Source organism: Pelobates fuscus, chromosome 4 (assembly GCF_036172605.1).
Source record: "Pelobates fuscus isolate aPelFus1 chromosome 4, aPelFus1.pri, whole genome shotgun sequence".
In the NCBI taxonomy this organism is placed as follows: Eukaryota; Metazoa; Chordata; class Amphibia; order Anura; family Pelobatidae; genus Pelobates; species Pelobates fuscus.
In genome coordinates, this window is record NC_086320.1 from 274,163,802 (window position 1) to 274,180,204 (window position 16,403).

The 16,403-nt window shown below is 38.6% G+C and overlaps 1 protein-coding gene across 1 annotated transcript in view; it reads left to right on the forward strand.

The window, feature by feature from the left end:
* The window catches only part of TPK1 (thiamin pyrophosphokinase 1), a 601,906-nt gene that overhangs the window by 174,743 nt on the left and 410,760 nt on the right, over positions 1-16,403 (forward strand). Inside the window, exon 4 of the mRNA XM_063450652.1 lies at positions 13,927-13,996. Coding sequence (XP_063306722.1) covers positions 13,927-13,996 — 70 coding nt within the window. The remainder of the gene's footprint in view (positions 1-13,926; positions 13,997-16,403) is intronic.

Genomic DNA, 16,403 nt, shown 5'->3' on the forward strand with positions numbered 1-16,403 from the left:
GCTAATTTTGTGTAGCCTTTATAGCACAAGTTAAAAAAAATTAAAAATAAACAAAAAATAAGAGGTTGTTACACTAACCAACAGAATACGTTGAGTTGATAAATTACTTGAATGTATGCTAATAAACTGAACTGCAGCTTTTTTTTCCCAATTATACTACTTGCGCCAAATTTTCACAAGGTGATTGTCAATTAAAGGAATACTTCAGTGTTATAAATAAAAACCAAATGGAGAATACTGTTAAGATCATGCTGCCATCCGAGTTGCCCTTAGTAAAGAGTTAATGTATCTCTAATTTGCTGATGTGATGGTACCTCGCTGCGGCTCCATTTGCTTGGCATTTGGGCGATCATCAATACTGATGATCTCCTGACCAATCCAGTACTTCTCACAGAGAAGCATTGAAAGGGCAACTAATTATACAAACATGGCAACACTGTGTCACTTTAGCAATGTTTCTCACACAGAAGCATTGAATCAGTCTATGCTGCAACATAAACCAACCAGGGGGGTAGCAGAGAGGGTGCAAACTAATGCCTTTATAAAAATGACATTTATATTGCAATTGTCACTTTTATAAAGTATGAAAAAGGTGACACTCTGTTAACCCATATAGCACTTTAGCATGGGTTGGGAGTGTACCTTTAAAAAAAAAAAAAAAAATAAAACTACAGAGGTATATATAATTCTGCATTTTTTCATTCGGGGTATATTCTCTATACTGTGATTTTTAGGTTTTCATTTTTTGGCCAGCATAGACCTTCAGTTCTTTTCAATTCTTATTGGGAAGCCTTCTGCTCGAGAAGGCAGGCATACACTAGCACGGAGCGCCTTCCACATCCGTTAGCTCCAAGCAGCCAACAGGAGCAGAGGAGAACCTCCCTTTCTAAGGGACAGTCATGGAGATCCCCCCCCCCCCCCAAATATACAAGCGAAACCTGCACTTAATTAAACAGTTACAAATGTGACACGGTCCAGACATGTAAAGCAATTTAGCAAAGACTTCTCTTTGAGTTGCATTGGGAAGTATGTGATTGGACAGCCCCATAAAGTCTGGGCAGGGTTAGAAGGGTATCGCTTTCAATAACAGCAAACAAGAGAACTGCAGGTTTACTAAGCTATTTTGAAATATACTGCCAATGAAAAAATGAAAAAATAAAATGCATACTTGGGATAAATTATTATTTGGGATAAACCTATAAACTGATTTTTTTTTTTCAATTGTATTTGGTCAGTGGAGTGTCCCTTTAACATGAGGCAATTATGAGCCCCCAGTTCTCTGAATATTGCATACATCCATTTAACCATTTAACCTTTTTATGGTTACTATATGAAAGGAGACTGTTTGTCTCTTGTTTGCCCTTTTGTTATATTAATAAAATTTGTATACCATTTTCCCCCCTTTGAACAGTGTCTTTATCCCCAGAATAGTATGGGGTCGAAGATGCGTTTGAATGTATACCATATCGATTGCGGTGACATCATCTGCTGAAGCGGGTCACCCCAGAAAGTAGATGTGGCAGCACTTTCAATCAAAGACGACATAATGAAGTGGAGGAGAAGAGGGAGAATTACAGCTGTTTAAAAAGTCCATAATATAGACAAAACACATCAAACAAATGTCTTAACATACAGGTTTATCTTGTTATATCCCAGTTTATAAGAACCCTCTGCTGGATCTATACTTGAACGCCAGTGTTGGTTCTCGTTCATTTATACCTGGAGACCTTATGGACATATAACAGGGGGACTACCTGGAGATAAGTGCCCATTAACCCCTTAAGGACACATGACATGTCTGACATGTCATGATTCCCTTTTATTCCAGAAGTTTGTTCCTTAAGGGGTTAAGGGTAAAGCAGTTTTAGCACAACTTATGTGCAGTATTTTTGTGACTGCCGCGCCTTGGTTTTATTTTCTAATATTTCCTGTTACATTAAATACTACACTATAAGTGTCCTTGTTTTTATTTATTTATTTCTATTGTGAGTGGTTGTATGAATCATAAGGTAAATATACCATATTTGGATTGCATCTGCACGTTTGTGTGACAATTGGTTACCAATTTGCACATAAACATTTTTTTTTGTGTCTGCAAGAAACACTATATATGTTTGACACTTTGAACTGAAAGAGGCAATTCAATCTTCTTGGCAGCACTTTATTATTTTTTTATCACACTTCTAATTACACATAATATAATATCGAGTTAGGGTTTTTTTTTTTTTAAAGATTCTGAAATTCTTAAGCTTTTTTTTCTGTTGTCCTGGCCCTGAATGAAAGTTGTTATGCCTATGCAGCCACTGACATTGCGTCTAAGCATCCAGAGGAAACGTTTGGCACTGATTGTTTTGACACTGTGGTGTGTGTCAGGAAAAAAAAAATTTTTTTTTTACTATCACTATGGGTACAGAGCCTACCTGTGATTTTTTATTTTTTTTTTATTAGAAAAATGTATTTATTACCATGCACATTTTAACAGGTAAAACTATCTTGCAGCGCAGTATCTACCATACTTTAAAAACATTGTACATTGTTATTCGTCCATATTAGACACTCACTGGGATGAGACCTTTATTAGTGCTCAAATACAAACTAACAACCATATATACTATAATGTGCACATGCATTCCCAATAAAACAATTGATAGGTGAGGAATGGAGGGCATACTCTTATCCATTAGACAACAGGGCTTTAGGTTGACTGGGTTTCGAGTCTCAAGGCCACCAGTGATGCCACATAGAACAGAATTTAATCAGGCAAGGAATAAAATTATTTTTGTGATTGACAGCTGGAAAAAAATAGCCCTGCATTTAAAGGGTGAACACATAATATAACTATAGAATCTTTATTTTTGGTGTTCTTGTACACTTTATCCCAGGCCACACACATAATAGCCATCTGTCTAAATTAGGTTTGTAATGTTTTGATTTTTCCTTTCATAATGCCAAAATCAATTGTGATATAGTTTATATTTCCCAGGGGTTCTTTTACCTCATTTATTTCTATAACCGTGTTGCTTAAAATTTGATCTAAAGTAGCTTTATACAAAATAGATTCTGAAATCCCACCATTATTAAAATCCCATATCTGAAATTGTCTAAGAATATTTTAAATATTGTTACATGCCTTCAGTTCTTTTCTTTTAATAATAGCTTGAAACAATATTTAGTGAAATGTATTTGTTTTATATCTACCACATTTCTGAGAGAGTTTTTAAGCATGTAGGTTTCAAGTTTCTGCAAGATTTCAATTTATGTGGGCTGTTTAAATTCCATTGTGTTTTTGCAGACAATTCGATTTATCAAAATAACCCTTTAAAAGTCAGTCCTCAATTTTATTTTTTTCATCACAATATCGGGATAACTACATGGTCTTATGTCTCCTTTTCATGGACAGCTCAACTCAACATTGCTTTCCACAATGCAGTGGTAACCAAACATACTTAAAATGGCACTCTCATGCCAATCTTACTGTGACGAGACCAATCTCGCCACTGTGCATTGGAGGAGCCTGGTTGCCCGCCTGCTGCCTTTAGACTATGGCTCCATGTTGAAACGCTTGATTTTCCCCTGCAAAGACACGAAAGCCGGGTCATTCGGTGCTTGCCCTGTTTGAGCGGTGATACCCCATATATGTTGAATGTACCTGTTTTATGCAATGGCTGTACAGTTATATATTTGTATGTATTTTTTTGTCTTTTGCTGCCATGTGTTCAATGTAGTTTTGCCTCTGTCCTTGGAGATAATTGGATTACTTCCCAATTATCTCCAGGATATAAGACTCTGTGGAACTGGTTTTGGGCAGAAAAGCCATGCTTCATTTGGTCACAAAGGACTATGATCTATCTTTTGAACCACTAGAGCAATTTGTATGATTTTGACGTATGTTTGTATTTGGAGTATGCTAAATCATTTATGTGAATGTGATGCATACTTTTAAAGTTATGAATAATGTGGAAAAACTGTATTTCTCTGCCTGTGATAATTACATTACCCATTGTGTAAGGTAATTGTATCACAGGCAGAGGGGAGGATTTTGTGTGGGAGTGTCTGAATGTATTGTACGTGTTTATTGGTTGTTTTCCAAAACCCTGTGGGTGGTACTAATGTGTATATAAGAACAATAAACCCACAGCTCTGGTTGTTCACTGCTTGACCCTCAACACGGAGCTTTGTCTCGTTCTTGGGGGGATTTATTGTATGCTGTTCCAGTTCGACTGCTAGGAGTGTAAACCTATTCGTATGGTTTTTCCTATTTGGCTGTTTACGGCATTCATATGGTTTCCTGTTCGGCTGATTGGTGTCTTTGGTAGCTGCCTGTATATCTGGAAGGGGAATATCTACTAAATGGCTGTTAACCCCTTTTATGCCTGGGGGTGCACTTACCTTTTCCTAATCGTTTTCTCTTCTCTTCCGCTCTCAGGATCTGTTCTTTATTTATTTCTTCATGTCTGCTCTAGTTTGCTTTAAAATATAAGACCAAGTAGGGACTACGTTGTTTTATGTATATTTCCTACGCCTGACCAGCTACGACCAGCGGAGGAGCAAAGTGTGCTCCTTTTCCTGTGGTCAGAGCAAATTCACACAATTTTCACCTTTCCTCCGTGATCTCGCGATGCCTCCTTTCAATATTCCCGAACGTCCTGTCAGTTAGACAGAACACCAGCAAAACTAACAAATTTCATCCTAACAGAATGAGAACAGTTTGTTCATTCATGTTAGGACGACATTCAGTACTTTTAGGTCAGTTTGAAATGAACAAATGAAATTCTGATACAATTCGTGCTGTGGCTGCATCTTGCAGCCACTTACTAGATAGCTCCCTAATTCCCACGGTATTATGAAGCTATCTACCAGAAGAACTTTATTAATACTAAGTAAAGATTTCAATATCCCTTATGCTAATATGGGGGTCATATTGACCCCCCATAGAGTGCGGTAGGACATTGGGGGGCTTAGAAAGTGGTGGGGAGCAGAGCTCCCTGCCCCTTCCGTCTTTACATATTACAAGGAGGGAGCTGCGCGTCAGTAGCTCCCTCCTTGTAATAAACTAAACAGCAAACAAATGAACACCGATTTTCAGTGTTTGTTTTTTCGTCTGACATTTCTAATTATTCTTCTTTCTCACAAATTAATGAATAGACAAAATTCCCATCCGAATTTTGGACAATAGCGAATGCCCCAGTGTTTAACTGGACATGCGCAGGAATTTTACAGTGCTATCTAGTGTGGGCAGATGACGTGTCCCACAGGGCCTTCATCTACCCACACAAAGATGGCGACGCCCCGGACCTAGGTCAGGGCACAAAATAAAGATTTTGAAAAAAGGTAATAGGGGGGCGTAGGGGCGTATTGGGGTCACTAGTGTGGGGGGGGGATTAGATGTAGTGGAGTTGGGAGCGGGGTTAAAAAAACAAAAAAAACGGATGCGGCCATGACAGAGCCGCTTTAGATTTTTTTTTTTTTTATTGTGATACTGTCTAGGTTAGAGCTGACATAGAGCTAAGACAAGAATTTGAGGACAGGTTGTGGTTAACAGGCCAATATGCAGAAACAAAACATATATTTATAAATGAGCTACTTAAAGGAACACTATAGTCACCTAAATTACTTTAGCTAAATAAAGCAGTTTTAGTGTATAGATCATTCCCCTGCAATTTCACTGCTCAATTCACTGTCATTTAGGAGTTAAATTACTTTGTTTCTGTTTATGCAGCCCTAGCCACACCTCCCCTGGCTATGATTGACAGAGCCTGCATGAAAACAAAACTGGTTTAACTTTCAAACACATGTAATTTACCTTAAATAATTGTATCTCAATCTCTAAATTGAACTTTAATCACATACAGGAGGCTCTTGCAGGGTCTAGCAAGCTATTAACATAGCAGGGGGATAAGAAAATCTTAATTAAACAGAACTTGCAATAAAGAAAGCCTAAATAGGGCTCTCTTTACAGGAAGTGTTTATGGAAGGCTGTGCAAGTCACATGCAGGGAGGTGTGACTAGGGTTCATAAACAAAGGGATTTAACTCCTAAATGGCAGAGGATTGAGTAGTGAGGCTGCAGGGGCATGTTCTATACACCAAAACTGCTTTATTTGGCGAAAGTTGTTCAGGTGACTGTAGTGTCCCTTCGGGACTTCAGGACTTCCGAATTCCGGGAGCGTCTCTTGCAGCCGCTTGGTAGATAACTCCCTAATTCCCACGGTATTAGGAAGTTATCTACCAAAAGGCTAAAATACCTAAATTGGTCTTTCAGCCAAATTTACTAATACAAAGTAAAAATTACTTAGTATTAGTAAATTGTGCCCCTACCCGCTATACCGCGAGTAGGGGCATGTCTATTAAACAGTGACACTGTTAAAAAAAAAATAAAAAAAATGGGTAGCAGCAGGTGGGGGCCCTAAATTAGAATAAGGGAGGGACCTATTGTCCCCCCCCCTGGCCCCCACCCCTGAGCCACTCTTCAGGTTAATAGACATGCTGTTTAATAGACATACCCCTACTCGCGGTATAGCGCGGGTGGGGGGCCGGACGGGGGGGGGGGGGGGGCAATAGGTTTTTTGTTTTTTTTTACAGTGAGCAGCCTCAGGCAGTATAGCGAGTAGGGGCAGAATTTACTAATACTAAGAAATCTTTACTTAGTATTAGTAAATTTGGCTGAAAGACCAATTTAGGTCTTTCAGCCTTTTAGTAGATAGCTCCCTAATACCGTGGGAATTAGGGAGTTATCTACTTATTCATTCCTGTCATTACACTGACTGGCCAAGTAACTTACATTTTATATGAATGTGTGTTACTTGATTGTTGTAAGTGTTGCAAATGCTTACAGCTGAATCCTTTCTATGTTTGTATACTTTTTATTTAAAATTGTATGCAATGTAACATTCTTCTTCTTTCACTGGGTAAGTATATTAGTACTTAGGCAATACTGTGCTTCGACACTTCGACACTTCGACACTTTGACACTTTGACACTTTGACTTCCTATTCGGACCGAAACTAATTGCACATGTCTAAAAAACAAGAAATCTTTTACAATTATTTAGTGCACAAAGGAAAAAGCCACTTGTTTCATATGAGATTGTTTTTCAAGTCGAGTTGCCCTCACGTAGTTTGAGTGGACCTGCTTTATGAATTCGGCTGCAATCCGTTTACACAAAGCCCAATTCCTGTTACACAATTCAATTTACAGAGCTGCTAAAAACTTTGGCATTTTATAAATAATAATAATAATAATGGCAAACATACTTGAAAACGTACTGATATTTTGTTTTTCTCCTTATTCTGTAGAGTGATTTTGATGTGTATTTATATTTGGATGAAATAACACATCTCAAATGTCTCTTGCTTCCCTTATCCACATAGTGAGTTTCGTATTTAAGTTTACATTCCATTCAAAATGCACAGTGCTCTTTCATTTCAATTATTGTTCATTTAATTGGTCTTTTGAAGCTTTTATGTTCCCTTTTAGTGAGATATACCCTCACTTCAAATAAAAGAGCGATATGTACACAATAAGAACATATCCTTCTACTCTAATATTTATTTGAATATGTCTGAGAGTGAAAAACTACAATAGGATCTGAGCTCCATTGTTCAGTTGGAGAGGGGAAAAAATTGATAACATGGCTAAAGAATAGGGACTATAATCTGTAGATTAGTTAAATAAAACCATATTGTGGTAAATTGAATGAAATGTGGTTTGAAAACAAATTGTCAGGCTGACGTCTTTATTTTGATAATTTCCCCATGCTGAAGGAATTGCATAGTATGAGATATAGATCTTGTCTCAGGCCACAATATTCTAGTGTACGCAGCATTTTCATCAGTTCTAAAAAATAATGCTCTATGCATTTGTCTGCTTGGTTTCATTCTGTCAGGCATCAATTGATTATTCTCCGCATTTTCAATGCAGAAAGAAAGAAGAAAGTGACATGAAGTTATCCTACATCAGTTTTTGTTTATTGTGACAGATTTATTAAAGTTGCGTTTCAGAGCTACTTGAATGTTGGAAACATTTTACATTTAACAGCAAAATCAAATGCTGTGCTATCAGTGTACCTTCACTTGGAGTCTAATTTATAAATCACAGCGTGCTGCTTGCAAAGTGAAGACATAAAGCAAAGCATCAGTCAGGCAAAAATATAAAATCTTCTCTTCCTACATGTATAGTATGGGAAATCAATGAAAACTCTGTAAGCCATCAAACGTTCCAGCTGAGAACAATGTCTTACATTATTAGTGTAGGAGAACCTGTGTATTCAACATATTCATACGTAAAACAGACAGACTCCTTCTACAATCTCTGTTAGACCCTTTGTCACCCACCCTCCTTGACCTATCTGTATATTCCTGTTACACGTGAATTATAACATTGACCTTTCTTATTCTGTTCTGTTCCAAGATTTTTCCATATCACTGTGGAGTCAATCACAGTTTATGTTTAACCCCATTCTTTCCTTCATAGGTGAATGGGTCACTGGATCCCTGTCCATACCATCCTACCATTGCTCTATTGTCTCCTATATCCCATTTCTTTTTTTTTATAAATCTATCTTCTACATCAGGGGAGCTCAAAAGGCAGACCGCCAAATTTGTAGAACAACAGCTTCCATGATGCTTTGTCATTTTAAAGGCATGCAAAGCATCATGGAAGCTGTAGTTCTACAACATATTCTTGAGCATCCCTGTTCTACATGTTCTCATTTACCACTTTCCTTCCTAATTACTTTTTGAGAGTCTTTGGTTTTTTTCTTATTGGTTTTCTTTTTCTTGACCATTTTGTTTTAATCTTGTCATTTTGAACTGGAAAGCCCTTTGAACCTTGATTCATAGTAAAGAGCCATATAAATAATTATCATCATAGTTTTCTCCATAGCTAGTTTGACATGTTGTAGCAACCGTAAAATGTATACTCCTGCTCAAGAAATTGAATCCTGCATTTAATCCATTCCACTAAGGTTACATTTACATCTTAACCACTGGCTTCTCAATATGAGTCACGAGGATTGCAGTTGCCACCATTCTTCAAATCCCCATCTCTACAACACAAGCGACTGCTCTTTTAACAGGGAATGGGAGATCTGTGCTTCAGGTGGCATAGCCCTCTTGGTTCCCAGCTTTCTTTTGGAAAGCACCATAGCATAGAATAAAAGTAAAACATAATACTGCCCATGCTGTAGTTTAGTAAAACATGCCAAGATAAAACTTTGTCCTCACAAACCATAGTTCTCACTTTCCTGATGCAACACCAAGGTTATCTGCCACTACAAACAAACACTGAAAATTAATGCATCAGTGGATTGATCCTTTAAAAAAAAAAATGTGCATTAGGCTTCTAAACATCCTTACTTTGGCTCTTAATTTTCCCTATGTCTAAAGGGACACTATAGTCACCAAAATAACTTTGGCTTAATAAAGCAGTTTTTGTGTATAGACCATGCCCTTGCAATCTCACGTCTCAATTCTCTCAATTCTATTTATTTATGAGTTAAATTACTTTGTTTATGTGCCAGTCACACTTCTCTGCATTAGACTTGCACAGCCTTCCTAAACACTTCCTGTAAAGAGTCATCTACTGTTTACACTTCCTTTATTGTAAATTCGGTCTAATTTAGAATGTATTATCTCCTGTTCTGGAGCAGGTGATAAACACCTCTGAAGTAAATTAGCATCTGATTAAAAATGAAAACATTTTTTTATGCAAGCTGTGTGAGTTACAGTCAGGGGAGATGTGGCTAGGACTGCATAGACAGATACAAAGGTGATTTAATTCCTAAATGGCATGAACTAGACACTAAAACTGCTTAATTGAGATAAAGTTGTTTTAGTGACTATAGTGTCCCTTTAAGTATTATTCCCAGATATCCGGGACCTTACATAGTTACATAGCTGAAAAGAGACTTGCGTCCATCGAGTTCAGCCTTCCTCACATATGCTTTTGCTGTTGATCCAAAAGAAGGCAAAAAAAAACAGTCCGAAGCGCTTCCAATTTTGCAACAAACTAGGAAATATATTCCTTCTTGACCCCAAAATAGCAGTCAGATGTCTCCTTGGATCAAGCAGCTATCACCACACTAATTAGAAATTATATCCCTGTATGTTATGTTTTTGCAAGTATTTATCCAATTGCAGTTCAAACATCTGTATAGACTCTGACAAAACCACCTTTTCAGGCAAAGAATTCCATATCCTTATTGCTCTTACTGTAAAAAAACCTTTTCTTTGCCTTAGATGAAATCTCCTTTTTTCAAGCCTAAATGTGTGACCTTGTGTCCTATGTATAGCCCTGTTTATGACTAGATTTCCAGATAATGGTTTGTACTGGACCCGAAGATATTTGTAAAATGTTATCATATCCCCTCTCAGGCACCGTTTTTCCAAACTGAAGAGATTTAAATGTTTTAACCTTTCTTCAGAAGTAAAATGCTCCATTCCTTTTATCAATTTTGTAGCTCGTCTCTGCACATTTTCTAGAGCCATGATATCATATTTAGAACAGGTGCCCAAAATTGCACAGCATATTCAAGGTGTGGTCTTGCCAGCGATTTATAAAGAGACAAAATTATATTTTCATCTCGAATTTATGCCCCTATTTATACATGACAAAACCTTACTGGCCTTAGCAATGGCAGATTGACATTGCATATTGCTATCTAATTTGTTGTCTATAACAATTCCCAAATCCTTCTCGTGTGTGGTTATCCCTAGTTCACTACCATTTAGGGTGTAAATTGCTTGTGCATTCTTAACCCCGAAGTGCATCACTTTGCCTTTTTCTACGTTAAATTTAATCTACCATTTTAGTGCCCAGTCCACCAATCTATCCAAATCCCTCTGCAGCAAGGCAATATCCTGCTCACATTTTGTTACTTTACAAAGTTTTGTGTCATCTGCAAACACTGATACATGGCTTTCAATGCCCATTTCAAGATCATTTATAAATATGTTAAATAGAAGCGGTCCCAAAACAGAACCCTGAGGGACACCACTTACTACTTTTGTCCAGCTTGAAAATTTACCATTTATGACAACTCGTTGTACTCTATCCTTAAGCCAATGTTCTACCCAAGAACAAGAATATTCATCTAGACCAATTTCTTTTAGTTTGAAGACTAACCTATTGTGAGGAACCGTATCAAATGCCTTGGCAAAATCCAAGTAGATCACATCCACTGCAACATAAAACCATGCTGATTATTGCTAATAACACAGTTCTTCCCAATAATTTCCTGAATATTATCCCTTAATAGCCGTTCAAATGATTTCCCAGTCACAGAAGCTAAGCTCATAGGTCTATAATTTCCAGGCAAGGATTTTGAACCCTTTTTAAATATAGGAACAACATCTGCCTTCCTCCAATCCTCCGGTACAATACCTGAAACAAAAGAATCTTGAAAAATTAAATACAGAGGTTCACTTATTTCACTTAGCTCTTTAAGTACTCGTGGGTGGATACCGTCAGGCCCCGGAGCTTTATTTACATTAATTTTCTTTAATAGCTGTAGCACCTTGTCTCGAGTTATCCAATCACAAGTTATCTGCAAGTTGGTTGCAGCAATCATATGCATATCTCTTGACATAGGATCCTCATTAATATATACTGAAGAAAAATAGTTATTTAAAATGTCTGCCTTTTCCTGGTCTTTATTGACTAACAGACCCATCTCTGTTTTCAGTGTACCTACACTTTCATTTTTTGTTTTTTTAGAATTAATGTACTTGAAAGAATTTTGGGGGTTGGTTTTGCATTCTTTGGCTATCAATTTCTCATTTTCTAGTTTAGCCACTTTAATTGCCTTTTTGAAAGTATTATTGGCTTCCTTATATCTTATATAGGATGCCTCTGATTTGTCCGATTTAAATGCTTTAAAAGCCCTTTTCTTATTTTTAATCTCTTGTTTTACTTCTCTACTAAGCCACATTGGTTTTAATTTGTTTCTTTTAGATTTATTACCCAATGGTACATACTGTGAAATGTACCTTTCTAATATTTGTTTGAATAGTTTCCATTTTTCCTCAGTGTTTTTATCACTAAGGAGTTTATGCCAGTCGATATGTTGTAGAGCTTCCCTAATCTTATTAAAATTGGCTTTTTTTAAATTACCGTATTTCTCGGCGTATAACATGCACCGGCGTATAACACGCACCTCATTTTTAGAAAGAAATTCCAGGAAATTTCCCCCCCTCCCATAGTATTCCCCCCCCTCATCCCATAGTATTCCCCCCTCATCCCATAGTATTCCCCCCTCATCCCATAGTATTCCCCCCTCATCCCATAGTGTTCCCCCCCTCCCATAGTATTCTCCCCCCCTCCCCTCCCATAGTATTCTTCCCTCCCCTCCCATAGTATTCTTCCCTCCCCTCCCATAGTATTCTCCCCTCCCCTCCCATAGTATTCTCCCCCCCCTCCCCTCCCATAGTATTCTCCCCCCCCTCCCCTCCCATAGTATTCTCCCCCCCTCCCCTCCCATAGTATTCTCCCCCTCCCCTCCCATAGTATTCTCCCCCCCTCCTCTCCCATAGTAATCTCCCCCCTCCCCTCCCATAGTAATCTCCCCCCTCCCCTCCCATAGTATTCTCCCCCCCTCCCCTCCCATAGTATTCTCCCCCCCTCCCCTCCCATAGTATTCTCCCCCCCTCCCCTCCCATAGTATTCTCCCCCCCTCCCCTCCCATAGTATTCTCCCCCCCTCCCCTCCCATAGTATTCTCCCCCCTCCCCTCCCATAGTATTTTCCCCCTCCCCTCCCATAGTATTCTCCCCCTCCCCTCCCATTCTCCCCCCTCCCATAGTATTCTCCCCCTCCCCTCCCATTCTCCCCCCTCCCATAGTATTCTCCCCCCCTCCCATAGTATTCTCCCCCCCTCCCCTCCCATAGTGTACTTCCCCCCCTCCCCTCCCATAGTGTACTTCCCCCCCCTCCCCTCCCATAGTGTACTTCCCTCCCCTCCCATAGTGTACTTCCCTCCCCTCCCCTCCCATAGTGTACTTCCCCTCCCATAATTACTTACCTGTCCTGAAGCGTGGGCCGGCTTCACAGCTTGCACCGCAGTACAGGAACTTTAATTTCATGTTCCGGTTTCCGGCGGGACTGAAAGGAAGTGTGCACACTATTGTGCACACTTCCTTTCAGTCCCGCCGGAAACCGGAACATGAAATTAAAGTTCCTGTACCGCGGTGCAAGCTGTGAAGCCGGCCCACGCTTCAGGACAGGTAAGTAATTATGGGATATTGGCGTATAACACGCACCCACGATTTTTCCCCTATTTTCAGGTTATACGCCGATAAATACGGTATACGTATTAATAAACCCCACGTGCTTTTGCTTTTTTGAGTTTATTTCAAAAGTTACCATATTGTGATCACTATTTCCCAAATGCTCTACTTGAATGTTGGTTAAAAGATTAACATTGTTTGTTATAACGAGATCCAGACAAGCATCATTTCTAGTTGGTGCTTGTACCAGTTGTGACATAAAGGTGTCATTTAACACATTCAAAAACCGGATTCCCCTAGCTGAAGTACTAGTCCCTCTATCCCAATTTATGTCCGGGTAATTAAAATCTCCAATAATTAATGTTTTACCCCGATTTGCAGCTTTACCAATTTGCTCTAACAGCAGTTCTTCCTCATTAATATTTACATTTGGTGGTTTATAACATATCCCAACCAATAACGAATTTCCCTTTGTTTGCCCCAAGCAGATATCTACCCATAAAGCTTCCACATTTTCCTCGTCACACTCCATATGCCTAAGATTTGACTTTAATTCATGCTTGACATACAAACATACCCCACCACCCTTCTTATTTACACTTATGGGTATAGTATTTTATTTACTTTTAGGAGTTTGTAGAGTGAAATGTGTTTGCAGTAAAAGATTTAAATGTCAATATTATTATTTTAATTTCTTTCCATCAGCTGTCTTAAAGGCCTGCGCAGATGGGGGTGCAAACCGTTTATATGTCAGCACAGCGGGAGAACAAGACCAGTAAGTAGAGATGCACTTTGCTCTAATTTACTATATAACAATGCTTGACAAAAAAAAAAATCTAACAGCCAATTTATGTATGTCAGTAATTTATGTTGACAATTACATTCAAGGAAGATTGTTGAAGTGAATCAAATTATTGTTTAATCATATTTATGTTTAAATGCAGCGATAATTGCTATGGTATGTGTCATGCTGTTACATATTTGCATTCAAGTGTGTTTTGAGTCTTGAATTCCTATTTGTATCTGGCATAATTTCACAAAATTGCTACAAAAACACTGTCATCTGTCTTTTTTTCAATGGTCTTACTGGTCTGATCTGCATCCAATCTTTACATTTCTTTTTTTTAAATATATTTTTTACAATTTTTTTTATAACATAGGAAAGACATTTATTCAAATTAGTATTTTCATTTGATTAAGACTGAACGTATTTGAAATTGTGTATCTAAGTGCCCCAATAGTAAAATATAGGTTGCATTCTTAAAGTGTTATAAAATATCTGTAACAGATCCAGGGAAATAGGAAGCAGGTGGGACTTAGAGAACTTTCTTTGAATATTGAGAGTCATTCCAAAGAAATACATTTATTCACAAGGTCTAAAGTCCAGAAAAAAAGTAGCATAGTGTTCATTATTGATTGTAAAAAAAAAAACCAGGGGGGGGGGGAGGGAGGAATTGCACTTACAATGTGTGGGGCTATTATTCCCACTCTTGAATATATGTAGATTAAAAGCCTCGCCTTGATATATACATAAAAGACAAGAAATAAAATATAGTGCTTGTTACAAACTGCCGTTTGTAACTTTTTGTGTGACAAATTGCCCTGTGTCCTTGGCTTATGGAGAAGCCTAATTGCCAGCCTCCTTCCTCATGACTATGGCCCCTCTCATCAGCCCATGCTAAACCTAAACCCCATGGCAATTTCACTGTGTTTGTGGCATCTGAGCGCTGTTTGGATATATTGAGCGCTCAGATACAAGCCATCTGGGGACAGGTTGAATGTGGGGGTTCTGTTCAGAATGATAGGAATTATGTATTTTTGTGTATTTTTACTGTTGTTGTAAATAGAGATATTTTCTGTACCTGGAGATAGTTGGCTTACCACACCCAGTTAAGCCAATTATCTCCAGGATAGAGGACTCTGTGGAACAGTTTTGGGCTGGAAAGCCATGCTTCAGTTGGTCACAAAGGACTTGGACCTAACTTTTAAACCAATGGAAGGAATTGCCTGATTTTTGAGTATGTTTGTATTTGGAGTATGCTGATTCTGAAAATGTTTTATGTGAATGTATATTTTTAAAGTGATGAATATTGTGTAAAACTGTGTATTTTCCTGCCTGTGATAATTACGTTAGCCCATTGTGTTCAGTAATTATATCACAGGCAGAGGGTAGTGTTTGTGTGTAATTGCTGGGAGTGCTTTACTGTAATGTACGTATTTTATTGGTTGGTTTACAAAACCCTGTGGGCGGTACTATGTTTGTAAAATGGGCATAAAAGCAGAGTGTTTCATTAAAAGTTAATTTCTTCTTTGTGGCAAACCTAGCCACTTCAGACTATTCTTTTATATATCTAAGGGTTGTCCTAGAAAAGCTGTTTAACCTATGTGATTATATGTGTTCGCTTATAAAGGTGATAGAGGGCATTCGTATGCTAGGGGCGTGAAAGCCGCTAGCATTCATATGCTAGTTTCACGAACAGTGACTTTCAACACTGTTCATGAAACGAACAAAGTACCGAATGGGAGACCACACACCACAGGAGGTCGTGTGGCTTCCATTAACAGATTGCAACATTGTAGCGTTCCCCAGTTAATTGATTCGTGGGGTGGCCGCCGTTCGGATACCAACCACGCAGCGGCGGCCATCTTGGATTCACTTTTAGCCCAGCGGTGTTTGGTCGTCGAGTGCCTGGAACTAAAATCGTCTACTCGACAGCACGAACACCGCTGGACTTCCAGACCGTTCGGGAACACCGGTCTTTTGGTACTTTTCTTTAAAATGTGCATTTGTGTGTTTTATTGAGAATTCATGTTAAAATTTATTTTGTGTGGCGTTCGTCTGATTGTGCTGGGATCTGAGTGGTAATCTACTGAAGTATGCGCTCAGATCCCAGCTATCTACCTATAGGTCATTCGGTACAACAGCACGAATAAGGTGCCAGTTATGTATTTTTGAGTGAAAAGCCCGGTTCTGCTGTACGGAGGGATAATCCACTTAACAGGATATTCCGTGGGAATATCTCTCTCGTACAGCAGTGCATGGTGGGAAAAATGTCTTGCATGTTCAGTTCCCCATGTAGTCCCCTACTGTATAACCCCTGTAAAAGGACTAAGGAAACCCCTTGCATGGGGAACCACATAAATACTGGAGCATGTGAATAAAAACCTCAGTTGACTCCCAG